The sequence below is a fragment of the Anarrhichthys ocellatus genome, unplaced genomic scaffold (genome assembly GCF_004355925.1).
Source record: "Anarrhichthys ocellatus isolate YVR2014 unplaced genomic scaffold, GSC_Weel_1.0 scaffold66, whole genome shotgun sequence".
Classification (NCBI taxonomy): domain Eukaryota; kingdom Metazoa; phylum Chordata; class Actinopteri; order Perciformes; family Anarhichadidae; genus Anarrhichthys; species Anarrhichthys ocellatus.
Genome location: NW_022280096.1, coordinates 1,058,825 through 1,084,594, shown reverse-complemented (window position 1 = coordinate 1,084,594; position 25,770 = coordinate 1,058,825). Strand labels below are relative to the sequence as shown.

General features: G+C 42.2%; 1 protein-coding gene across 3 annotated transcripts; it reads right to left on the bottom strand.

The window, feature by feature from the left end:
* Positions 1–16,356: 16,356 nt before the first annotated feature.
* Positions 16,357–21,823, bottom strand: LOC116397446 (breast cancer metastasis-suppressor 1-like protein-A). Of its 3 annotated transcripts, none has more exons than XM_031872866.1 (10): positions 21,559–21,823; positions 21,135–21,225; positions 19,977–20,104; positions 19,472–19,551; positions 19,150–19,246; positions 18,692–18,781; positions 18,501–18,565; positions 18,373–18,439; positions 18,015–18,144; positions 16,357–16,600 (listed from the first exon to the last, which is right to left on the bottom strand). In XM_031872866.1, exons 1-10 carry the CDS (start codon positions 21,692–21,694, stop codon positions 16,483–16,485), a joined length of 1,002 nt encoding a protein of 333 aa, XP_031728726.1. In that variant the 5' UTR covers positions 21,695–21,823; the 3' UTR covers positions 16,357–16,482. The 3 variants fall into 3 exon arrangements, 2 of the variants coding, with proteins under 2 accessions (XP_031728726.1, XP_031728727.1); XM_031872867.1 differs by having other exon boundaries at positions 16,483–16,600; positions 18,373–18,412; positions 21,559–21,694; XR_004213682.1 differs by having other exon boundaries at positions 16,514–16,600; positions 17,519–18,144; positions 21,559–21,694.
* Positions 21,824–25,770: the final 3,947 nt, after the last annotated feature.

Sequence of the window (25,770 nt, the reverse complement as noted above, 5' to 3'; positions counted from 1 at the left end):
CCAGCCCTAACTATAGACCTGAGCCAGCCCTAACTATAGACCTGAGCCAGCCCTAACTACAAACCTGAGCCAGCCCTAACTATAAACCTGAGCCAGCTCTAACTACAAACCTGAGCCAGCCCTAACTATAAACCTGAGTCAGCCCTAACTATAAACCTGAGCCAGCCCTAACTATAAACCTGAGCCAGCCCTAACTATAAACCTGAGCCAGCCCTATCAACCTGAGCCAGCCCTAACTATAAACCTGAGCCAGCCCTAACTATAAACCTGAGCCAGTCCTAACTATAAACCTGAGCCAGCTCTAACTATAAACCTGAGCGAGCCCTAACTATAAACCTGAGCCAGTCCTAACTATAAACCTGAGCCAGCTCTAACTATAAACCTGAGCCAGCCCTAACTATAAACCTGAGCCAGTCCTAACTATAAACCTGAGCCAGTCCTAACTATAAACCTGAGCCAGCTCTAACTATAAACCTGAGCCAGCCCTATATATAACTATAAGTGTTATCAAAGAGAAAAGTCTTAAGCCTACTCTTAAATGTGGTGAGTGTGTCTGAACACCGGACTGAAACTGGAAGCTGGTTCTAAGGTTATTCTATTTGAGGATAAACCGGTAGGGGTTGAGGGAAGGAGATTATTAAAGTTCTCTCTAATAGTTATAATCTTATCATTAAAGACGTTCATGAAGTCATTACTACTATAGGAATGCATGGCTCAACAGAGCTGTGACTCTCTGTCAGCCTGAAGTGCTGAAGAGAAACCTGGGCGTGTTCTTATTTGTCTCCATTAATGAGCACCAAATATCTGTCACATACAAAAAGCCAGTATGAAATGTCTTTCGGTTGAAGTGGGTAAAACCAGCATGGTTGCATTGTTTAGACCACATTCAACATGTGCTTTGGTTTTATTTGATAAAAGAAAAAAAAGTTATGTAAAAAGAAAACAAAATCCATTTGCAAGGATGAAAGAATAAGCAATGCATATATATTCCTATTAAACCTGAGTACCAAATCTCAGGTATCATATCAGCACTAGCATGAAAAAGTTCAAACAGTCCTTATCATAGACAGCAGACGAAACAAACTTCTATTTATATTCAGCAATAGTCAATTTGTTGAATGACTGGAAACTGATTAAATATTTTAAATCATTTTTAAGCAAAATTTCAAAAAACGACGTGGTATAGCTTTGAATATGTGAATATTTTGAATTCTATAGCTGAAAATAACACAGTGAATATCTTTTTGACTGTTTTTGACTCTTTATGCTTTATACAGCAAATGCTTCCCAATTAGTCTTCAGATTAAAATTAGTTGCAGCTCAAATTTGAATAACAACCTTATTTTTTTAAACATTTTGTAATAATTTAGTCTGTATGATGTTCGACAATAGAGATAACTATTATTTCACAGCCAGGAGGATGTCTTTAAATTTCCTTTTTTGCTGAATGAACAGTCTGAAGGCCTTTGCACAAGTAACTTTTATGTGTTTATTAAATCTGTCATCTGGTGAAAAGCAGAACGCAGAGAAACCTTGAGTCTGATGCGTTTTATTATGCTATTTTTTGCAAAAAATCACAATGCGAGACAAAACTGAATTAATTACATGTGTGCAATGGTTAGTACTACAAACATGGCTAATAAATGATTGGAATTAGCAAGAAGCTATCGTACAGCTGCCTAGAACACAATCATTGCCTTCTAATCTTTCCTCCTTTGTTTTGCGATCATACCCCGATTCAAAGCTGTTCAGAAATCACATGCCTAACCTAGTTTTAAATTCTACATCTCTGTATTCTTTTCTTTGTTTGTCATAAAGTACTTATAAAGTAAGTGGCGGCAGTGGATCAGAGGTTTATAAATTCGATCCCCGGCTTTGCTAGTCCATGTTGATGTGTCCTCAGGCACGACACTAAACCTCAAATTGCTCCTGCAAGCTGTGCCTGCAGTGTATGAATGGGTGTGAATGTTATAGAGTCCTGATGGGCAGGTGGCACCTGGCATGGTAGCTCCTGTCATCAGTGTGTGAATAGGTGAATGTAATGTTAAAGCGCTTTGAGTGGTCGGAAGACTAGAATGGTGCTATACAAGTACATATTAATTTACCATTTACTTTGTTCTGGAAGACAGATTGAATGTTTATCAGATCCCATTTTGGACGGTAGCTCAGAGAGGTCAAACAACCCTCTTTTGCCTTTTATAAATGATGCAAAAAAATGCAGAGAAGCGAAACTGTTCCGAAACCTTTTATGATGAATGAAAGTTTCCAAGTCAGTGTGTAAACACAATTGACACAATATAGGATAGTATGTATTTTTAAATGTGCCACAGTTTCGGATGAAAAATATGGACTTCTCAGCACTGCAAAAACACATTCACACCTATTTGAAATTTAGTTTCCAATTCAGCTGACGTGCCTGATGGACGCCTGTAGACAACTTGACACCTGGAGGAAATCTACATGAACGGGGGAGAATGTTCAAGATCCACTCAGAAATGCCCCAGTGAGGTTTGAACCCTGGCCCTTTTTGCCATGAGGCGAACATCTAACACAGCTACAGTGTTTGATCAGCGCTGATAAGCAGGTATTCGTTATGGTGCTGAAGACCAGCTGGAGCTTTCTGGCGATGCTGCTGTTAACCCTGACCTGATGAAACAATAATGAGAGCAGGTGTTTGGTCTTTGTAATCCCACTGGAAAAATCGGTCTCTCAACCTTTTTGGAAGTGCATCGCTCTTATTGTTTTTATGCCATAATAAGGCATAGTTACATCAGACTGTGTACAGTTCTAATCGCCTCAGCAGCAGAGCAAATTTGTTGCTATAAAAAGCCTATTGGAATTATTTGGACTTGAAAATGGTTGGATGATAGTGAATTCCATTAGTGCCTCCTCTCTTTTCTCTGCATCCTCCTGCTCATGTCAACTCTCTCTTTTCCTCCCTCTCTGACCTATTAAAGGATGCATCCATTTCACAATAAAAGCCCTTTTTCTTTCCCCAGCCCTCCTGCATTAGCTCGCTGACAGATAAAGGGAACAGAATGTGTCCTTATAAAGATGACGCTGACACATCTGCCTATTAATTTCTGCTTTAAACATGCAAGTGGATGGAGGGGTCAGGTAGAAGGGGGCCACGCGTTGCTGCGTCTTTATGTATGTTCCATCGCGCAGTCTGCAGGGCTTAACACGCACCCCTGGGCATCACTGAGGCTCAGTGAAGCCAGCACATAAAGACGGAGCGAGCCTGCTCCTCCGCTTGCCCTCCTTCTGAGGATTACATAAGAATGAAAGACGCAGGCATGCCGGCGCTGTTGCATCCGGAGGTGAAAGTAGGCCTGTTTAGCCAAAGGGGTGATTGTGTTTGTGTTGGAGAGGACCATGTGAGGGAGAAAACACCACCTAGAAGCGGTGGGCTGGGCTGAGACAGCCCACCGCTGCTGGACAGGAAATTCTTTTTACTTATTCATAAACAGAGAGCTCGAGGGCTCAACACATTCACATGGTGTGTGTGAGCTTTTTTAAATGTGATAATAATTACACACAGAAATAAATCAGGGGCCAGGTAAAATGCTAAGTTTCTCAGTGTCACACAAACTGATCTTGACAGGGACAAGAATACACACCTGTTGTGTAAAAGCTTCAACACAGTCCTGATTAACAAGACCTCCCCCGGCTCTTCCAGACGCAGAAAAGGTGAAAGTGCCATGAAACATTGATTCACCGGTGCACACAAAGCCTGCACCCCCCTCAGACCGCCCCTCGAGCAGCCCCTGTGGAACCACAAGAGGCTTTTACCAAAGACAAGAGGACCTTATGAATATTCATGTTGCCAAAGGCAACAGAATTTGCTGAGATCAGCGCAGAGAAATCCCCAATCGTGCGAAAACACACAAGTACACCCGTGCAGTACAGTATGCATGCGTGGTGGTGCATCTCTCTCTCTCTCTCAGTTTCTCTGTCTTCCTCTGACATCTCGTCTACCCACACACATCAAAATGTCGAAATGGACGCACGTGCAGGTGCACGGAATCGAATCCACCTACATGCTTTCATGTTTACGCGGTCTGGCTGGTAAACACTGTGGTCCACATCTTCACTTTTCCTCCACGAGCTCCTTCGTCAATTTGTACCCATAGTTCAGCAGCTGTCCTGCATAATGAGTTGAGCTGATATTCAAATGTGTAGGTAAATTATTTGGGATGAATCCATATCTGGACAGCTGCTTCTCCTCCACATTATTGGCCTATCAAGTGCACACATGCTGGAGCTGTAATGAGCCGTACCTCTGCACCACCTAATGAATTGATTTGGAGAGGCATCATCTCAGCACAAATTCACACCGTGTTCTCGCTCGTGTTCATGTGTCAGTGCTTCTCATCGTATCCTCGGATGGCTCCGCACCACATGATCAACACCTGCCTTTCAACTTCACAGGTTGGGAAGCTACAGCTACATTAGCTCAACAGTACAGAGGCAGGGACTCTTGATAATAAACGGAGACGACAGCCAATCCGATGTCAGCTTTGAAAAGTTGTGACGAGGCCGAGCCTATGGGCGCAGTCAGTGACAAGCCCCCTCGTATTACTGCAGCACTCTGTGATCCCCTGGCAGTGCTGCTCAGCTCACAGCTGCACATTTGATGTGGCATTTGGAGTGAGATGTGGGTGACACAGGTACACGTGGAAGTCAATTTTGGAAATCAATGATGCACTGTGTGTAGCTTTCCATTACACTGATTGCTTTGTCTGAAATATAATTGTGATAGCATGGCTGAGTGGACAAGTGTTCTTCCAATCACTGTTTGCAAGCTGATGCAAGCCTTTACATCTGCTGTTCTAAACACTTATTTGGTTTGGTGCTGTTGGGAGAAATCCCCGGAACTTTTTGGGGGTTTATTTTCAGCAGTGTCAGCAACAGTTTGCATTACTGTAAATAAATGAAGTAAAGCTGATTAATCTGCAACTATTAATCAAAAAGAGTCTACAGCCAGGCAGCAGCTCTGTGAGGCTGCTTAGGCACAAACACGCTAACCCGAACATGCTCAATATGACAACGCTAACATGCCGATGTTTAGCATAAGTCATGTTTATGTTTGTGCCATTAACTCATTAAGTAGGCAATCTTACATTTAAACACTGCAGTTAATTGGTCATAAACCTTATTTGAAAGTAATCTGAATACTTTCATTTAATGACGTCATCTTTTCCTTCAGGAAATCATGATAGGCATTTTTCACAATTTTCTGACATTGTTTTCTGATTAATCGAGAAAAAAATCATGAGAGCTGAAAGATCTTAAGGATGATGCTCATATACACAGATAAATAAAGTCAGAAGCATTGTTATATATACATGACCAGCTGTTGTGCCCAGACTAACAACAACTAAGACCCACATCAATGGAAGACAAGCAAAGATGGTAGATTCTGACATGGGCGGTACCATTCTGAGTACCACTGCTTCACTATTCCAATGGGGCAAATGTATTGGCCACAGCTATTTGAGTCATCCTTATGAAAGAAAGGCCCTGTGAGGATCTCTTTGGGGCTAACGTATGTTAATGCATGTGTGGTAAACCCCAAAGCTTTTCCTGGGACTTCAGAAAGGAGATAATATAAAACACAATGCACAGTGATTAACAATGCACACAAACATGCACACATTTAATGGCAGCGTCTTAACATTATCGTTGCTATATCATGGGCAGCTGTCACACTGCTGGTTGCTACACATCCCAGGAAACCAAAAATCACATGTCATGTGCTCTTTGCTCAGTGGGTATTAACAGTTGCAGCGATAGAGCCCCAATGAATCTACGAGCTGTTAGTTATCAGTTAAACTCAAAGGAGAAATGTGCCTCATGTCCAACAAAGGAAAAACACTTTGAATCCCAAGTAAAGGCTTCAATTCACAGCGGAACATGTACAGAGGGACCAGGATTCAGGAGAGAATGAGAGTGTAAGAGAGAGAAAAGGTGATGTAACATTAAATAGGCTGTGAGGAGGGAGCACAACACCGAGAAAAGTGGGGTCATCCAAGCTTCCTGCACTCAGCCCCACAGCGGTTTCACCTTTTAAACTCTCCCTCCAGTTTAAGGGAGTTAAGGACGCTTCAGCTCCTCCCAATGCTGAGCCTCAAACATTACTCTCCTCCATTTTATTTTGAAGATTCCTTGAGAAAAGTGTTCAATTAATCATAACATAAACTGTAGGCTATAATCACAATAAACTTTATTTGTCCACAATTTATTTTAATCTATTAATGTGGTGAATACCTTATCAACAAGCTATAAATAAACATGCTAGCTGCTCTGTGAGGTTGTACTGAGGCACAGTGGTGATTTGAGCTAAATGCTATGAGCATGCTAACATGCTCATGATGCTAACATGATGATGCTTAGCAGGAACAATATTGATCATGATTACCATCTTATATACTGTAAAAAGCAGCATTAGCTTCCTGCCCAAATCAGAAAAATAAACACATTATGATATATTTATCTTTTGTATTATTGTCTGGACATTTTTAACTGTTACTGCAGTGCCACCATTACAATACAACTGGGTACCTGATGATTGTGTTTTTGAGGTTACGCAATTTATGAAATCAAAAAATCAAAAAAAGCAGATGTTTGTTATATTGAGGACGTTTGTCATGAAATGCTGCCTTTAATATTTATGTGGAGTGCTTCTCTGTAGCAGTGTTATGTGTGTAAAAATGTGTGTGTGTCAACAGTATACTTTGAGACATAGGCCTCAGCGCCTGGTGATTCTTCATAGTAGTTAATCTAACATACATTGAAATCGCATGCAAGCATAAAGAGATCCTCATGTTTAAATAAACAATGAGTGGTTATTATTAAAGATAGCTCGGAATTAGCCATTCAAAACAAGTTCTGTACTTTTTAATATCTTCAAATATGTGATCTATAGGGCCAACCACTTCCCTGGATGAAACTACAAAATGTAGTCATCATTTTTCTATTGCTAGTATAGCCAGATACAAGTATCAAGCCACCTCTACTCTGTCTACTCTGTAAAATTGTTCTGGGGGAGGACCCTCAGAACCTGTTGATTGTCCCACCCACATTTTTAATGCTTCCTATGCCCATAGTAAAAACAACTATTTGCTGCGTTCACTATTGGTCGGGCCACAATTACAAGCAGCCTGCTAGTCATAAAGCAGTATTGAACTTATCAGGAAGTGTCAACAAACTGATGGCAAAATGGTGGCCAAACCACCATCGCTGGCAATTCCATCTATCATTTCAAAACTATACAATACAATTGACTATGCTAATTTAGCTTGTTTGTTTGTATGATGTGTCACTTTTTAATTAACCGCTCTAAATAGGTAACACAACAAAATCTTATTTAGACTGTTCAATGTTGGATACAAGGATTCCAACCATCTTAGAATAATGGGCGAACCCAAGTCGTAATAAAAGGATGTTTTTCTGTTCATCCATTTCTGCAGACAGTGCATGAATGCAGCATAAATATCAAACTATTTCAGGTCTGGGAGCAGTATTAAAGCAGACTCCTGTGTAAATCACACTGAAAACATTATGAGAATAGAGAAAGAAATCGGGGAAGAAGAGTGTATCGATTTTGTTGTCTTAGCTTCTTCAGGCAAGAAGCCATGATGGCAAAAGCACAACATCCTCTTTATCCTTGAGTCTAGACTGACTGACGGACATGACTATTCAGTGTATGACATAACTCCACATAACGTGTGCACAATGTGAAGAGTCACCTGAAGGGGTCTCAGATTCAGTAAGTGTATTTATGAATTAGGAGAAAGAAGTGCATTAAGTGATATCAAAGTGTTGGGTAAAAGCACCCCGAGGCAGCAATCGTTCCCGTCTTTAGATATGGTTCGTTTCAGATGCTGCATGCCAGTGGTCTTTACTGTCCATCAAAAGTCCCACGTGAGCGCGTGCATGTGAGTCAAGTTTGCCATTATGATGAGTGGTACCTTTAATTATCTCAACCCAGGATGTTCATCTCTCTACATTTTAAGTGCAAAGTTAATTAGCAGGGGTGTCTGTATTTGTGCACATACCTTTACGTGCTTACATAATACATAACAGGAATTCCAGTCGTGAATTTTGCAGAGTGCATGTTTGCGTCCACACACACACACTCAGACGCCCAGCAGGTCAGTGAATAGTAAAGAGGCAGAAAGAGTCTCATTAAGGCTGGCCTATCTCCTGCCTCTCCATTCCCTGTTTTCTGTATCCAAACACTAGAAAAACAACCAGCTTCGTAACTTGTCAAAGGGCGCCACTTAAGGCTTTTTGTATGCCTGAAAATGAGTAAAATGAGCAGGGAATTCCTCCGAGGAAATAGTTTCACAAACCCAGAAGATGAAACAGAGAGAAACAGAGTACCTGTCTGTGCGATGTGCTCTGTCAGCATCCTGTCAACAACACACAGCCAATTAGGGCTGCAGCCAAAAGGCTGGGTGAGCTCTCTGTTTCTCACTCCACTGACTCTGCGTCCAGCACAAACACACACACCCCGACATGCACACACTCACACACACGCAGTAAACAAGGTCGGCACACATTCAAGTGTACGTTCAAATGAAAAATGTGAGTGCACACACATACTGTATATGCTCACGTTTTTTGTATTGTGAACAAACACAACCTGCATCCTGAACGAAAGGAAGCCTGTATCTAAATTTTGATGCAGCAGAATCGTCCTCAACACTCTGCAGTCTCGTGTCCCGTCGCTGATGCCAGTTGGCCATTTGACTACATTTCCATATTGAGCCTGCACTAAGCACTTAAGGCTAGGCCTGCAGGAGGGCGGGTAAGTTGTGTGTTTATCTGTTTGAGGACATGATGCTGAACTTGATACCCTCTCCAAGTAAAATTATAGCTACAGTGCTGCCATTGGCTGGAGAGTCCATGCAAACTATGATCCAGACACACAAATACAGACATAAACAGGGCATAAACACACACACACACACACACACACACACACACACACACACTGCCCCTGTCTGCCTCTGCCATGCTACAGTGGTTCCCGGGGCTACTTTGCATATCAGACCTGACATAATGAGGAGATAGGGCACAGTGTCTGAGGACAGTGGGTGTGGAGATGGAAGGTTATACTGCCACCTCGTTTGGTCAGCTTAATAAAACCTCACACACATACAGGGCTGCCGGCCTGTTGGGGAGCCTCAGTTTCAGCTCTCAAGACAAAAAGAGTTATAACAATGATCCCGGCTCTATTAGTGATAGGACTTAACTCTAAAGGGAGGTAAAAATCATTTTTAAGTGTTTAAGAGTTCTAATATCAAAACATGAGCAGTCCAAACCATTTCATCATTGCATCTATGCTTAAGCTCTGATATAGACCAGGATTTATGGCTCCTTATAGCCCAATTTTAGACCATGTTTTAAAAATTCTTTATGCATTTTATAAATATTTAACATGGTACTGCACACCCCTGTACAACTGTTGATATTTTGTCATGTACACAGATTCTGTTTAATAATATCGTAACAAATGCTAGGCTAACACATTCACTTTTAAACCTTAAATAACCTTTATTTGAATAAAACCTCTGCAGACAAATAGATGTATAATATACATTGATTAAACATAATATTAATGTCAAATTTCTCAGTGGGACATATCAGACAGAAATATCTGTTGAAAAGTCATCAAAATCTCCTGCTATATCGCTTATTGCACATTTGTTTATTAGGAATGCTAATGATGGATACACATTATAACCCAAGTTCTACTTGGCGAAAGTGCAGTATCATACACCAAGTGACAAGGCTGCACCACCTGTTTATTGGGCAGTAATTTAGCAAAGTTTAATAATACACCTCACCTGCCTCTGCTGCAGGGAGTACTGGTGACCGAGCAAGAGGATGTCTGGTCTAAGACCCTACAACTCACAGGTCTTCTAAACCGGTACCAACATCCAACAGGTAACACCTGATAAAAATGCAAGACCTCATTCTCGATAACATGCTAACATAAAATGTCCTCTGAGCAAACCTGCCTTTGTTGAGTGTACACAGACAGTCAAGGGGGTTTCTGCCAAGATACCCTTGCACAGCGATTTGCTGAGCCTTAGGGGGCTTACCAACAACACTGTCCGCAGAGTAGAAAAAAGTGCAGCAAAGTGCATATCATGCCAAAGCTCACACAGGGAGTAGAATATGTGATTTTTCCATTTCTGTCTCCTGTGGGGTTGAGGGTAAAAAGCACTGACACTGACGCGTCCTGTACCTAAACCTAGTTTAATATTTATTGACTAAAAGGGAAGTTTCTATCTGAAGGTAGCTCCTTGCGACTAAGCATGCAGTTTGGGTGGCACAACAGGTCACACAACTTATCCACCCTCTTGGCTGTTGTCACAGCAATAGAGCCTCGAAGGATAACAGCTTTAGAGGTGACTCCCCAGTGGATCTAAGATTGCAATTGACTTCGCTACGCCCGGCTGCTATTCTGTCAAGCTGCCAGAGCTACCATGGAGCCCACACTGTCACTAACGGCACACTCTGGAAAGAGACAAAGTGATTTCAGAGAGAAGCAGACAGAAGGGTCTACAATATGTGTTTGAAGGATTTATCGAAGATGTCAAACTGATAAAGAAGCTAAAGCTACATATCACAGTGTAAAAGTGAACCACCACATCGCCTGGTGATCGAGACACAAGACAATGAAATGAAGGAACAACACTGTTCCTGTAAAGCAGGTACATCTTTATTCACTGTTACACATTTAAAAAGCTAAAGCAGCACGTGTACACATTCAGTATACGTTCAGTAGCTGGCTTAGCATAGAAGTGCTAACGCTAGTTAATGATGTGCTAATGTACTCTGCTAATGTTAGCTCAACAGGTTTTTACGTCACCGTTTTAGAAACATATATATCTCCTTCCAACCTGTCCGGGTAACGAGTTTCACTATTAACTAACGTTTAACCATGCTAACTTGAAATCTACAAAACCAGCCTGAGAATGAAAAAAAATCTAAAACAACTGCATTAGAGTCTATAACAGTCTATGGAGTACAATAGTTGTCAGACCCTGGATAGAGCTGGCTGATGCTATGCTGTATTTGGCCAGTCTGCGTTCGAGGAGCAGGACTTAGCGAATGGTCAATATCAGCTGAGGGACAGAGGAGTGTTCCACATAATACAGCCATCTTAGTCAAATTCAATAGAGGGTGGTTAAAAATAAACTCTCTCCAAACCCTAAGTGACAGGAAGAGATCACTGATGCATACACCTTAATAGTAGTATGTGACAGACAGGAAAGGGGAACAGGAACAGAACAAATAAGGTAGCTCAAGGGTCAACTCCCTCTCCTCACAACACTTCTAACAGCCCAGCCATTTAGCCTTGTAGACAGAAATGGCGGGACTTTTCTCCATTAGTGCTGGAGTCAATCCTAGATCCACTCCTGAGAGGCTGCCCCAGGTTTAACACTGTGCCAGTCATGCAATCCGACTGTGACAAAACTCCCCGGCATTGGGTTTTAGCTTGCATTAGCTGGGATACCTCAGCATATCAAAAAACTGTTGCTCAGTCTGAGAGATTGACAGTCCTGACAGCTTAAGGATCAGGTGGAGGAGATGCAAAATGTTATGAAACCTCTTTGGTTCTGTCCCATGAGCAAACATATCGATTCCCAAGGGTAGATGATGTTGAGTGGTTAGGGAGAAGCTGTTCTGCGTTGAGGCCTGACAATCAAGGCTGTCACCGCTCTGCCGTGTCTTCTGGGCATCCATGAAGACCGCGCTTTCCCAATGCTGTAGGGAATCATGTCAGACATGACATACTTAATAGTAGTTTGGGATGTGCCAGTAGCTACAAATGTAATTTCGGTCAGTCATCTAAGCCGCTGTGTCAGATAGAAGAAGCAGCTTCTGAACAGGTGAGACTTCGTCATCCGTTCCTTTTGATTGAGACAAACACCTCCCAAGCTGTTTCCTGCAATCGCTGACTTGATCACGGGGGAGATATCGATAGATGATATTCCATCTTCTTGTCCTTCGCTCTCCCTGCAAAAGGTAGTTCTGGGACACAGGTGAAAGGTCAGTGGTACATCGCAGATGCCAAGACATGTGTGGATGGATGCCGTGGCACAGCATGTCAGTCTTCCTGATCACTTTTGTAAAGTCTAGAAAGCTGGAGATTGGGGCAATGGTTACCGTGTACAACGAACTTGCTGGGGAGCGATCTAAGCAGGACTAGGGCTGGTGTTTCATGTGTGTTTCAACAACTGCTGTACACGGCTGACTGCCACAAATGGAGCTCCATCAATTGAGAGTACCATCTTGAGTTCACTAATGCACCTACTTCCCAAAACATTATACATCTTGTCCTTTAGGATGTACTACTAAGTGATTGCATTGTTGTTGAATTTGACATTTTACTTCACCAGACATTCGTCACCCTGTGGGAGAAAAGTATTTATGCTTGAGCATTTATGCCAAGAGTGAATCACTTATTGTGTTTACTTGACAAATACAACAATTTAAATAAAAAAAACATTTCTGGTGAGGGTTAGCATTCATATGAAATAAATGGGTAACTAAGGGCGCTTTCACCAGCTGTAGTCCATTAGGCTGGTCCGAGTCAGAGTGAAACTGATCGCTTGGGTTTGTGTTCTATTTAGTCTGGTTTGGTTTAAAAGTGCACAAATTAAAGCTGAACATTTTTGGGGGGTTTTATTGCTGAGGGGCATGTACAAAGAAGGCAAGTCTGTCTTTTTTGGACTTTAAATTATTGCTGTCGATGTTTTTACACTTTGGCAGCTGAGGCTGCTTTAATAGTTAGAAGCAACCATCTCACGCCTCTAAAGGAATGTATCTTTTAAAAGAGAGGTATCTAAACATATTTTTACAGCTGCAGTAAACATTTTCAGTGTGGAAGGCAAATTAATCTCCTCTTTAAGGAAGTAGCAACTTCAGAGTTCAACGTTAATGCTTTTTTTTTCATTTGCCCTGATGGGCAAGTCGGTCAGAAATCAAAGTCAATTTTTGCGATGAGAAGGAAGCGAGATGGCTCACTCCTTAGCTACTTCCATCATCTGCTCTGGAAAAAACAATGTGTTTAATTCTTTTTTACCACTTGCCAAATCGGGTGGGTAAGTTATAGGTTTCCTGGCCCAATGTGGCATTTTACCTGTCCCAGCAAACATTGTGATTGGGCCCTGAACTTGATGCAAGAAGAGACAGCACAGTGAGTATCAGATGGAGAAACGGCTCTGCTCTTGAGTGCTAATGGTGAATGGTAGGCCACTGACACACCTAGAGAGGAGACACCAGGCTCCTCTAGAATACAGGTCTCAGGCTGCAGCACCGTCCGCTTACATGCACCTCGCTCTCGTCTCCCTCCTCGTCATCCTCCCTTTGATGTTAACCTATAGATGCATGCATTCAGCCTTCTCTTACACAATCAGCATCAAAGGTACAAGCCCACGCACAAGCCCGGCACATAGCACATGCATGCACGCACAAAGAGACCCACATACACGGTCTCGCTCTCTTGAAAACTCGTAGCGATGCACAAGCTCACGCATCGCACAGCGGGGCAAGCATATAAGTAATTTATCACAGTGTGACACTTTCACGGTCTAATTAGCCCCAGTGTTGCAGTAAACACGTCCCAATGACCCTCCAGTTCTGGTTACTCATCAAGTATAGATGGGGCTGAAGATGGCCGGAGCCTTAGGACGAGGAAACAAGGAACAAGGAACCCCTTGTGCGATGGTGTGTGTACTCGCTGACAGGAGTGTGTGAAGCAGGCTCAAAGAAAGCTCTAGAGAGATGCTGCATGGTGCGTAGAGACAGACAGCCCTGTTGCTTGCTGCTGCTGCTGCCTTTGACGCTGTGATGGGGATTTTCCTCTTTCTCACTCTCCCTCTCTCTCTGTTGCGGTAGCAGACGTGGCCAGCGAGCTGTGATCCAACTGTGCCTTCATCCCTCCTCTTTGCTCCCTCATCAGCTGGAGGGCTTCAGCAGCAGGGTGCCCCAGATTCACAGACCACCTCCCCCCTCCCATCCAGTGCAGGGGCTGACTGCTCTCCACTGTTGTACACTACTGACACCTTGTGACGGGGAACATGGAATTCAACGGGGAGGTGAAAGGAGGGCCTACATTATTTTTCTTGAACTTCATGGTGTTGATGAAGTGTGAACAAATAATATTCCTATAGAACAGTTTGGGTAATAAGGCTCCATCTAAAGGGGTAAATAATCCAATTAGCCTTTCAATTGATTCCCTTTTAATTGCTGGCTGCACTGCTGTATCTGATCAATGTTCCCAATAGATCAATCAAAGGTTGGAGGGGTACTGCATGAGGTGTCTGCTCAGGCCTGAGGCCAGGCAGATGGGCAGTGTGTGTGTGTGTGTGGGGGGGGGGGGGGGGGGGGGTGTATGTGGAGTTAATCTAGTGAGTGTCCATCTGGCAGAAATAAGTGAAAGGTTGAACAGCACAGCAGAGCAAAGAGCCATTATCAAATGGGACGAGCTCAGCATGTTTCTCCCAAATAAGCTACTTTTATTATTTGAGGGGCGTAGCCAGGGTTCAGAAAACCTCTGGGGTGACTTTGGGTTGAGCACTGTCAGGGACTTTCTCCCTTTGTACACTGGAGTATTATAGAAGATTGTATCGGGGCTTTTTTGTGCGTGCGAGGCCAAATCCAAAGCACATTTAAGTTTTTTTTATCCAAAGCTCTTAAGTCCAAGAAAAGTAAATTAGCTTGACTCAAGCTGTGCAGTGCATGTTGATAGTGTAATCGCCTAAATGCAGACACTTCCCTTTGTGCCAACAATGTGGTCATAACGTACAGTAGAAACAGTGTTCTACTCTCTCTTTGCTTATAAAGGATAAATAATTACGTGCAGGTTTGACTCTCTTCAAATGATACAAACACAATCTTTAATCAGCTGTACATGCATTGGCACAATGTCACATATTCTTTTTACCCCAAACGTGGTAATGGAACCAAAATGCATAAAAAGGTAAAACCGAAGCGGAGAAACAAATGATGAAAAGTTATTATCAGTTGACGGCACAGCGGGACACTTTGTTTATCTTCATGATGTAATGTTACCGCTCTTTACAATACTGCTGGCAGATAATACTTTAAAATATGTATGCAATGCTGACAGTATAAAGCACCGTAAATACAACACAAAGCAAAGTCCCCTTCATTGAATCAAGCATCATTTACACACATACAGAAGGTTGTATTGGACGGATTGTACACACAAAAACTCTTAATCCTGCTTTCTCGTTGTACTGTTGAACATTTTAACTGACAGCAAGGACATCGACAACGGGGAACAGGGACAGAGAAGTGACGATTAAAAGGAGGCGGGACGGAGAATGGGAGATGCTTTTGATTTGTTATGTGTAACATTTACACTGCAGGACTTAACCAGCAATCCTAGCACACACAAAACGGGTTGAATAAAGACAAAAAAATAAATGGCACTATGAATTACAAACGTTGAGGCTGTTTGAGTCCACATCCACAGCCAGAGTTCATCGCTGAGGAGTAGAGCAGCAGCCTGTTCCCTGCCTTCAATGTTAAATTCTACAGTAGGCACTATGGGAGGCATGGCGACATGAGAAGAGACGGAGAATCACAGTGAAGACGAAACAGTTATCTCTATATACAGGCCACCTCACATGGCTGTGTGATTAACATACACTTTAGGCTTTGTGTCTCTTAGTGCATGGGGCTGGCCTTGGGTTGAACTTTCAATATAGTGCTGTGAAAATGACACTAAAACATCAACAGATCATTCAGTACAGTGGCTTTAACAAAATTCAAGTGGGCGTTCTTGAAGAACAGTTTTATCTTGTTATTTTCACATTAGAATATCTTCCTCAAAATGTGTTAATCATAATCCATCTCCCTCCATATTAACACGTGTTCATTGCTTTTACTAAATGATTCATTAGGCTCTATGGAGCATGAAATTCAAGTCGAACCGGTGCGTCCAGAGAGGCCAATCAAACACACTGTTGACCCAATCCTCACCTGGATCAGAGTCACTGACCCGCTTCAGTCCTCTTGGTGACAGCACAGTACAGAGTAAGGCTTCGCTGCATTGATATTGGTAGTTCGGGTTCGGGACAGTTCTGTCTTAGAAAGGCACGCGACTGAGCTCCGCACGTCAAAGTTCACCACTGCCCCGGCTCCTCGCCCGGTTCTTCGTAGCAGCACTTTGCATTGATCTCCGTTCCAGAGAAAATGACACTTTGTGACCTTGTCAATAATATACACATACATACATATTTACAGGGAAGATCGTCTCCTAAGACTAGAAGGGTCAGTTGATATTTGTCTGTCTGTTTTTTGTTACTTATACACAGTGTGTGTGACTGTACACATGGCAAGAATGTAGACAGATAGCACACGGAATGGAGACTAAAGGAAACGCAGCAGAGATGATGTCTGTTGGTCTGCGTGTGTGTGTGTGTGTTTTTACGAGTGCTTGATAGTGTATTTGCCTTTCTGCAGCTGGGAGATGTACAGCTTGGACTTGGTGCCGTCCAGTCGTTTGAACCACACCTCGTCGTTGTTGATGGTGGTGATGATGGCGCTGCGTGACACAAACACACACAATGTTAACGCAACGGCACTTCCTGATCCTCACAACCAACACGTGACATCACATATAATCATGTATTTACAGGGAAAATGAACGAGGAATACTCTGCTCAAGTGGTAAAGAGGCATTCAACTGCACAAAGAGATTCAAACTAAAGAGAAGGTTTTACAGCTACGGAGAGGAGAAGCAATACTTTCTAAAGGGCAGTGTAACAATTAACTAATGCTGCATGATTAAAACATGTGATCAAATCCTATCATCCAGAATATCATTTGAAAAGCTTGTGCATGTGATCAGGTTGCCAAATAGGACCAGCGAATGAAAACCATGTATACACCATTTCATACAACAGCATATGTGCTGACCTAATCTACTTCACACAAAGCATACAGTTTTCTAGGTGGAGATTGAAAGTACTAAACATTATTCAACTAGTTGTGTTGTACTTCTTTCTACTGCAGACTATCTTCTGTGGGATCAAAAGGAACCATTTCCCCGGGTTTAGGTCCTTCGAACTGTAACTGAGATAGTGAAGCTCTTTGTACCGTTCTGGTGTGAAGTGAAGGCCAAAGAGAAACAGCTTGCACAGGTACATGAGAGAAATGAATGAAATGGGTGCTGTCGATAGCCTCAGCCTTGCAAAAGGGTAGCTGGCAGATAATCTTGGCGGATTGTCCAATTGGCAAGTTAAACGCCACAACTAGTAAGCACAATGTCTTTCTTAAGATTGATAACTTATTTTGGATTTCTAAGATCTTCCTGGAGCAGGTTTACGGACACCCACAACATATTTGATTTCACAGCTGTGAGTAGCTCCTTTGTGCATTGCAGTGTGAACACCACAACATACTACAAAGCAGCTTAGAATGAGTATTTGGGACACGCCGAGACTTTAAGCTGTGAACCTACACAGAGTTCTAAGCATCTGGCCCCTGGTGCTCCGTAGCACAGTGTCTCTCTGATGGGATGAACCGCATTAATACACTTTATTCCTCTTTTGGTGTTTTGATGATTGCATCCTCCAGAGGTGTTCAGTTAAGGTGAGATCTGGTGCAGGACAACTTCATTCCTGGCTACATGTTAATGTCCACCGGCTGTGTGGTGTGCTCTGCTGCATGGATGTCCAGCTCTACCCGTTCATAGCAGCCACCTGTCGTCTCCACTCAGCGGTGCTGTGGAAACATCAATACATTCTCTCTATTCACTGACACACAGGGCAGAATGTGGATCCACAATCATTCAGCCTAATACTCACAGTCTTTGTCATTTCCATTACCAACCAATCCACCACGTGACCCAGACTCACACTCACTTTTACAGACGAGTGCACACACCTTTTAGCATCAGAACCGACAGGTGCTTTAATCAACATCATACCATAAACCCTGCTCACACACAAACACACCTAGCCGGGTACTCGTCCTTCCTGTTGATGCAGATGGCCTGTCCCCTGCAGTACCACTGGTTGTCGTAGAAAAGCCGTCCATCCTCGAGGTGCGCCACGTGTTGATGTCGGTCAGGCTTGACTGCAGGGACTGGAGAGACAGCATGAGAAGGACAAAGGGAACAGTGTAAGTTTAAAAGAAACAGAGCACAAAACAGAAAAAAGGAGGACAAGGACAGTAACATCTGTCTCCTTCTCAACTATGAACTTGAGTACTTCTAGCTGAAAGCATCGAAACAGCGGCTCCTGTACAACTGTGGGTCGATGGCTGCACTCAGCCAGAGATTGACTGTAACCAAGGATGAGGAGAGACTCTTACCATCCACCTTCACCCTGTGTGGCCCCAGCGATGCCATCGCCTGTGGGGGAGAGGGGAACAGACACAACTAAAAAGTCAAATCACAAAACACATTCACCGGGTGACTCCATTGTCCGATTACACAATACCTTTCTTATCGCGGTCCAGTCTTCCAGAATATCAAGGTCCTGCAGCATATAAACGATATAAGGCCGTAACAGAGCGGTTAAGGACAAATGTCCGGTGAAACATCTGTGTTAGCAGCACGTCACTGAGGTGACATGTGGTGCCGATGAATGATGAGGAATAAGACAAGGACAGGACTAAGGGAAAAGGATATCAGAGACAACGACGGGCTTCTTCTTCTTGACGGGGCAGAATGGGTCTTTCTTCTTGTTTTTCCGTGAGTGCAATCCATCATTCCACAACTCTGGAGGACAGAGAGGACAGATTACAGAGAGGAGACGCACTGTGCTTCTGCAGGAGGCGCTCATATTTCTGCTTTATGGATGCATCTTGTTGGTTGACATATTCTTGATCAAAGGCCCTCTGTATATTCTGTGACTATTCTTTAATACCACTACTCTGTATCTCTTATCAATTCATTAATAAATCAATCCATACAATTACTTGATCGGTCGTCAGGTTTTGATAAATGAATTGTTTTACTTACTCTTAAAGACAAACACAAACTAACTGCTGCTGAACTAAATGAGAGTGAGGAATGCGTCTCTCTATTTCAGAGCTATATAAAGTGAACAGTGTGGGTTTAGGGGACGCTGGTCAGAATGTAGGTACCTGAGGTAATGTCAATACTGTGTCTGTCTTCCTCCAATCTTCTTATCTTCTCCTCCAGTTCACTCTGCACAGTGTCAAACAGCAGCAGCTTCTCACTCTGGGAGACAGAAACAAGGAGCGAGATACAAAATGAGGATTGAAAATCAGAAGACTGGGGTTGAATTCTGTCTAGGTGGTGGTGGGTACTGTGGCCAAACCCCAACATTAGAGTGGATATCCATCACTGTAGAGGCAGTAATCTACTTGAACAAGATGTGTTTTTGCCGTGGAAAATACAAACCTGACCCCCACATAAGCCCCGACTCATTGGTTGCTCTCTTACCTCCCAGTGTTGGCAGGCAGCCTGGATCTCACACTCGTACTTGTTCTTCACAGACTCCAAGCACAGCTCCCTGTAGATCCCTGTGACAAGCATTACACTTTAATCAAAGTGACCTTTAAACTGCAAAAAGGCATTAAGTTTAGCTGCATATCATTAAAAGATACTTGTACAAGTGCCTCAATCTGCTTGGTTTTCCAGTACAGGTGTAAGATACCCCAAAGAATGTCAACAAAGAGGATCCTTTGCCATAGTCAAGTTGATTTCATACATGTGACATAACACATCCTAACTCACCGTCATACGTGCATCTAAAGTCAAACTCTGTCACATTAGAAGACTCTAATCCAATACACTTTTTGTCAAATTCTCCTGCCGGCCCGCTAGCTCTCCATTCTGTGAGTTCAGATATCAACAATCTTATTCCAGTAATGCTGACTCCACCTTTAAGACAAATTTAAATATCAAACTATAACACAGCAAAGCTTGTAATATCACATTGACCCACCGGCTACTTTGGTCCTGATCTGCATGTTCTCCTGCAGGTTGGCCAAAGGTTCCAGGTACTCCTGGGCACAGCCAGCCATCACCTCCTGCAGCTTGATGTCCACCTGGCTCAGACGCTCCTTGTACAACCTGAACAGCAAAACAAGGAACCCCAGAGATATTTTAGCATTTTAGTGTTCAATTTCAAAATATCTTGTAAGCAAGTTTAAAAACAGTGGTAATAAATGAGAAATGTGAATAAAACTCAAAAGGTCTTTTAAAGCAGAATAAACTCTCACTGCAGAACAGTAATATAGGTCCTCATCTCTCCAGAACAAGAAGCTGTCTATTTAATGCACCTGCCAGAATGGCTGATGTTGTCTCAAATACACTGACCGAGTTTATTATTCTGAGCCATTTTCACCTCATAATGATGGTCATTTAAAAAAAATGCTGATAGGAAATATTGTATCTGACGCATAAAAGATCAACAAAAAAAAAGGCAAATGGTTGATGTACATTTGTCACCCAGATGGGGCAGTGTTGGCTCAGTGGATGGAGCGCGTCATCCTTTAAACAGAGTTGGTAGTTCGGGCTCCCCGGGCGCTTTACAGCAGCTCAATATAGGCTCCAATTCCATGTATGTATATAACTTATACAGGTAACAAACAATTACAGGCTCACCTAAGGCCACTGAGCATATGACTAGAACTCCACTGCCTTCTTAGACTCCTGATCCTTCTTTGAAGGATGCATAATGTATACGGTCTGTTCTGATACTATACACTCTAGTCTCCGACTGTACTTTGTATACGACTGTACTATTTGAACTATTCTGACTGTACTGTTTTACATCATGCATTGTACGTTTTATGTTTTGTCCTTTCTGTGGACTCCAGGAAGATTAGCGGCCGCCAAGGCGTCAGCTAATAAGAAACAATAACCACTGTATATGGATCATAGTGATAACGTTTACAGATTACCACCTGTTTGTACAGCGGTGGAGAGGATCTGGATGACCATCACTCTGAATAAGGTCCAGTAAAGGTCCCAAGTATCCAAAGCAACCAGATGAAATGACAAGCCTCTCACACAGACCTCAGTAGTTCAACTTGAACATGAAGCTCACTGTTGACTCAGACCAGACAGCAGTAGGATGGGAACATGGGGAGGGACTTACTGCTCCTTCAGGTCGGTGAACTGTTTCTCCAGAGTGGTCATCTCATCTAGGCACTCCATCCTCCTCCTCTCACAGTCCTCATCATCCATCTCTGTTCACAGAGACATGACAGGTCTGACATCACCTCCCACCATATACACTGTTGTTCTTTTCATCCATCATCAACATCAACATCAACATCAACAACATCATCAACAACATCATCAACAACATCATCATCAACAACATCATCAACATCATCATCATCATCATCATCATCATCATCAACAACATCAACAACATCAACAACATTATAGTGACGTGACCCCCCAATGCTCTACGTTGGTTGAAATGTCATGTTAGCATATCATACACAACCCTTGTGTGACAGACGGGTATTTTTGGCTGTGGGTTGATATTTAAGGCCTAACAATGTGTGTCCTACCCGAGCTGTCTCCATCTTCAGACACGGACGAGCTAACAGTGTCCTCCTCGTCTGTGCTGCTGCCGTCCTGCTCGGGAAAATCCACCTCCATTTCTTCGTGGTTACTTTCTTTCTTCTCCCGAGAGTGAACCGGCATTGCGACGTCCAGATGAGCGGGTGTTACAGGGCGTGAAGAGGCTGTTCGTTACGTTTACGCCGAATAAAGAGGCGAACGAACCTCAAACAGCTAACCGGTTAGCTAGCCCGCATCTAGACAGCTGGTAATGCAAACATGGCCACCGTCGGCCAATCACACGGAGCCTTACTGACTCTGTCCAATCAGACGTTGGTATGGGGATCTTATTGCTGGGTAAAGGTTTTAGGGATTTGTGGTTTCTTAAACTTTGTCCTAATAACTAATACGTAGCCTTCTGCTTGTGCAGGATACAGCTAACGTCACTGCACTGATTTGTTTTGAGGTGTTTTGAGGTGTTTTGGAAACATTATATTATCATTATATTATTGTTTTGTTATAATCTTACCAACAATAGGCTACTTTTTGAATCCAACAATATGTTATGGGTACTACTTTCCAAATTACCATTCATAAAATAGTTATGTAAAACAAATCTTGATTAATGGTTAGAAAATCATTTACTCATGCTTTGTTTTTTCAGCTCTTTAGTTCACCATGAAGACCCCACAATGGACCCCTGACCTTCTGTAACAGGATGTCTGTACCTGACTTCATTAATTAACAACTGCCTTCCTGATTTATTGTAATAACCATTTTATGAGTGATTTATGAACATTTATGACTACAGAGGATTTACAAACTTTTTCTGATGGTCCAATAGGGCCCATTTTCAATTTCCAATTCATGTTTTTTTAACATTTAACTACAGCCTTGATGGTTTATTATCCTTCATTAATTACTAACATGTAGTTACTTATTCCATCAATGACTATTAACGGTTCTGTCAGCTATTCTATCAATACACCTTTAATCAAATTCAGCAAATATCTCCTGACGTTCCGCTTCACAACCCGGCAACACAAAAAGTGTTGTTATTGGTTGGCTTATAACTGATTTATATTGATCAGTTATAAGCCTATAATATAAATGCAACTATTATTCAACACTTAGAAACCCTTTATAAGAGGAAGAGTCATATGTGCTGACTGCTGAGTCATAATGAGAATGTGCTGTAGCTCCAGAGTCAAACACATGCAGTCAGTGCTATCATCTTAGTCACTCAGGGAACTTTTCTGGCACTTGAAGCAAACGGAAGGGTTTTCACAGCGGGATATGGTGAAGAGGTGCCAGAGAGCCTCTGCTAGCTGACTGGCAGATGATTGGAGTACCCCACGGCTCAGGCTGTCACTGCTACACTCTTTCCTCATTCACCTGGGTGTCACTGATGGACAGACTGAGAGCAGTGTGGAAGCTGAAGCCCTGCTGATGTCTACGAGTGTGATTGACAGTTGGAAGTGTGTGTGTGTGTGTGTGTGTGTGTGTGTGTGTGTGTGTGTGTGCGCGTGTATCAAGTATTTGACTAGAAAGGTCTTGTAGCACTTTTTAAAAACAAAATAATATTCCTCTATTCCAGAATTTGGGCATAAGTGTTCAGGATGTGTTCTAATTAAAAAATATATAAAATCACCAAATGTCCAATCAGATCGACTCTGTGTCTTTAAGTAAAGTCCACTAATTGATCAGCTGCATCCAAATCCTTTACTAGTGACAGTTTGTACTGTAGTGCTGGTTGAAAGTAGGAGAATTCATGTAAATCACCTCAAAATATGAACAGTTTTTAACGGTCAGAGACTTTGTCAAACCATTTGGAACTATCATTTAATATCACTGTGAATATTAAGCCATTGTTGTAAACATAAATATGGCAAACATAGATTGTATGATCAATGTAATAAAAGCTTGAATCAACTATTTGCTTTATTAGCCAAAACAGAAATGTCTTGCCTGGAAATCCGATCCAGATTTTACAGAAAGTGGACTGTATTGCAATATGAAATGAAACATATTATGATGGATGGTTTTATCCACATAGCCCACTGCTATTTATGTATCTTTCCAAGAGTTTGAGTGCATTTTCTGCTGGATACGATCCCAAGATCAGCAATTCACAGTAGAACCACAGGGGGGCGATAAAGACCTTTGCTAGGTGGTCAAACAGCAGCTGAACAAATCTTCAATTATAATCCATTCCTGGAGGGTATGGACTATTCTAGTACTGAAACTGGAAGCATTAATAACACCTATAAAAGAAACATGGTTAGTGAATGGATGACTAGATTTATAAATAAATGGATGAATGAAAATACAGATTGGGGCATTATATATATGCAACAAAGAGGCAGAATGCATTGATTAATATATTGCTCAATTCAAGTGACATATTAGTAAAAAATTAACATTCAGCATCAAGCACACCAATGTGTGCTGACATCAAAAGACAAAACAGGAAGCTGGAGTTTTGACTGACACATGAGTTGACATAACAGACAAACGGCCTGCTCAATCCTCACAAAATGCAAAATTAGATATGAGATTATTAAACAGTGACAGATTTCACTCAGTTGTTTTGCGGTTTGTCTTGCAGCCTCACTATTTCCGTGGTGTGTAGAGCTGCCAGTCAGATCCATTTATACACTGCTGTAAGTGTGTCAGGAAACTTTGCTGGTCTAATTTGTATTTAGGGTTGTACAGCGTGCTAGCAGAAAGTCAGTAGCTGTCTTCATGGTTTATTTCATAGAACTGTGCTTTTTTTCCCTTTCGTGGTCTCAAGCGGTCCAGTGCAGTGGAGACTGCTGACACAATGGATGATCAATAAAGTTGCACACAACTCAAGAATGAGCAGACAACCAAACAGTGAACCACAGTTTATGTTCAATGGGCATGTTTTCCAAGTCTCTTCCAATTTCATTGTTTAATAAAGCTGTGCTAAAACTCTGTCTCTGCAGTTCTTAGTGCAATGTTACTGACATTTAAAAAACAACGTTTTGCATGTGCACTCACACGAGAGTCAGCATTGTGATAATGTGTAGTCAATGTTAATCTTTACCCTCAAGTCATACCTGTGTACACAGACTGCTATCTCTCACAACAAACCCCATGGTTCGATTATTGACTCAACTCTTAAAGAGCAGGTAGATGCAAGTGAACACTTGCTCCCTACACTTGAAAAATGAAAATCAAATGCTTTTATCTCATCTCCTTTGAACTAGCATCAAAAGTCACCGTTACATCTCTGGCTTGTTCAATATCGCAGAAAGTATTTGAATTGGGGCCAAGCAAAGTGTTTGTAAATCCCCAACGTTAGCAATTCCCCTCTGCTTACCACTGTAATATTATATTCAAATTTGAATGATCGTGTTTGAACCTGTTTAACTCTCTCGTGGCTTTACAGAGCTCTTGGTTCTACATGTGCACAGCCTTGCTTTCTTGTTTACAGATTCAATCAATATCAATCAATAACATTTAGGTCTCTATGCTAAATATGAAGCTACAGCCAGCAGCTTAGCTTAGCATAGAGAATGGAAACAACTGATCTGGTTCACTCCAAAAGTTAAAAAAAACACAACGGCCTTTTGTATATCAGTACCTCTAAAACTGACTGAGGCCACATTTCCACAGCATGGTACGGTATTTGGGGGGTTTTCCTATTGGTAAAGGTGTGGATTGTCCCTCAATCAAGCTGATCCGATACTAGAAGGTGGAGTTAAAACATTGCAGACCACTGATTGGTCAGAGAGAAATGGGACATCCTGCACAAACTCACAAATTTTAAATAGCCAAGCTACCGTCAATAGCGACCACAATTTTTGTATTCAAATTTTGTATTTTGTTTTCAATGTATGTGACGACAGAAACAACAAAACTTTATTTATGTCACATACACTGATACATACATCAAATTCATCCTCTGCATAAACATTAGGAGCAGTGGGCCACTGTAAAGTATTCACTGGACCCAGATTTAAAAGAATGTCAGCCCGCTGGAACTATTCCATCAACGTCGAGGGTCAGCGTTTCAATATACACTCGTTACATGTCCTTTCAAAATAAACTTCCCTCTTCACAGGAAGTTAGGTTTGGGCAACAAAACCACTTTGGTAGATTTATGAAAAAATCGTGGTCGGCGTTAACTTGACTGACTAGGATAGCAAAAAAGTCACGTGACTAACGACTGGTGATAAAATGTTATAGTTCAC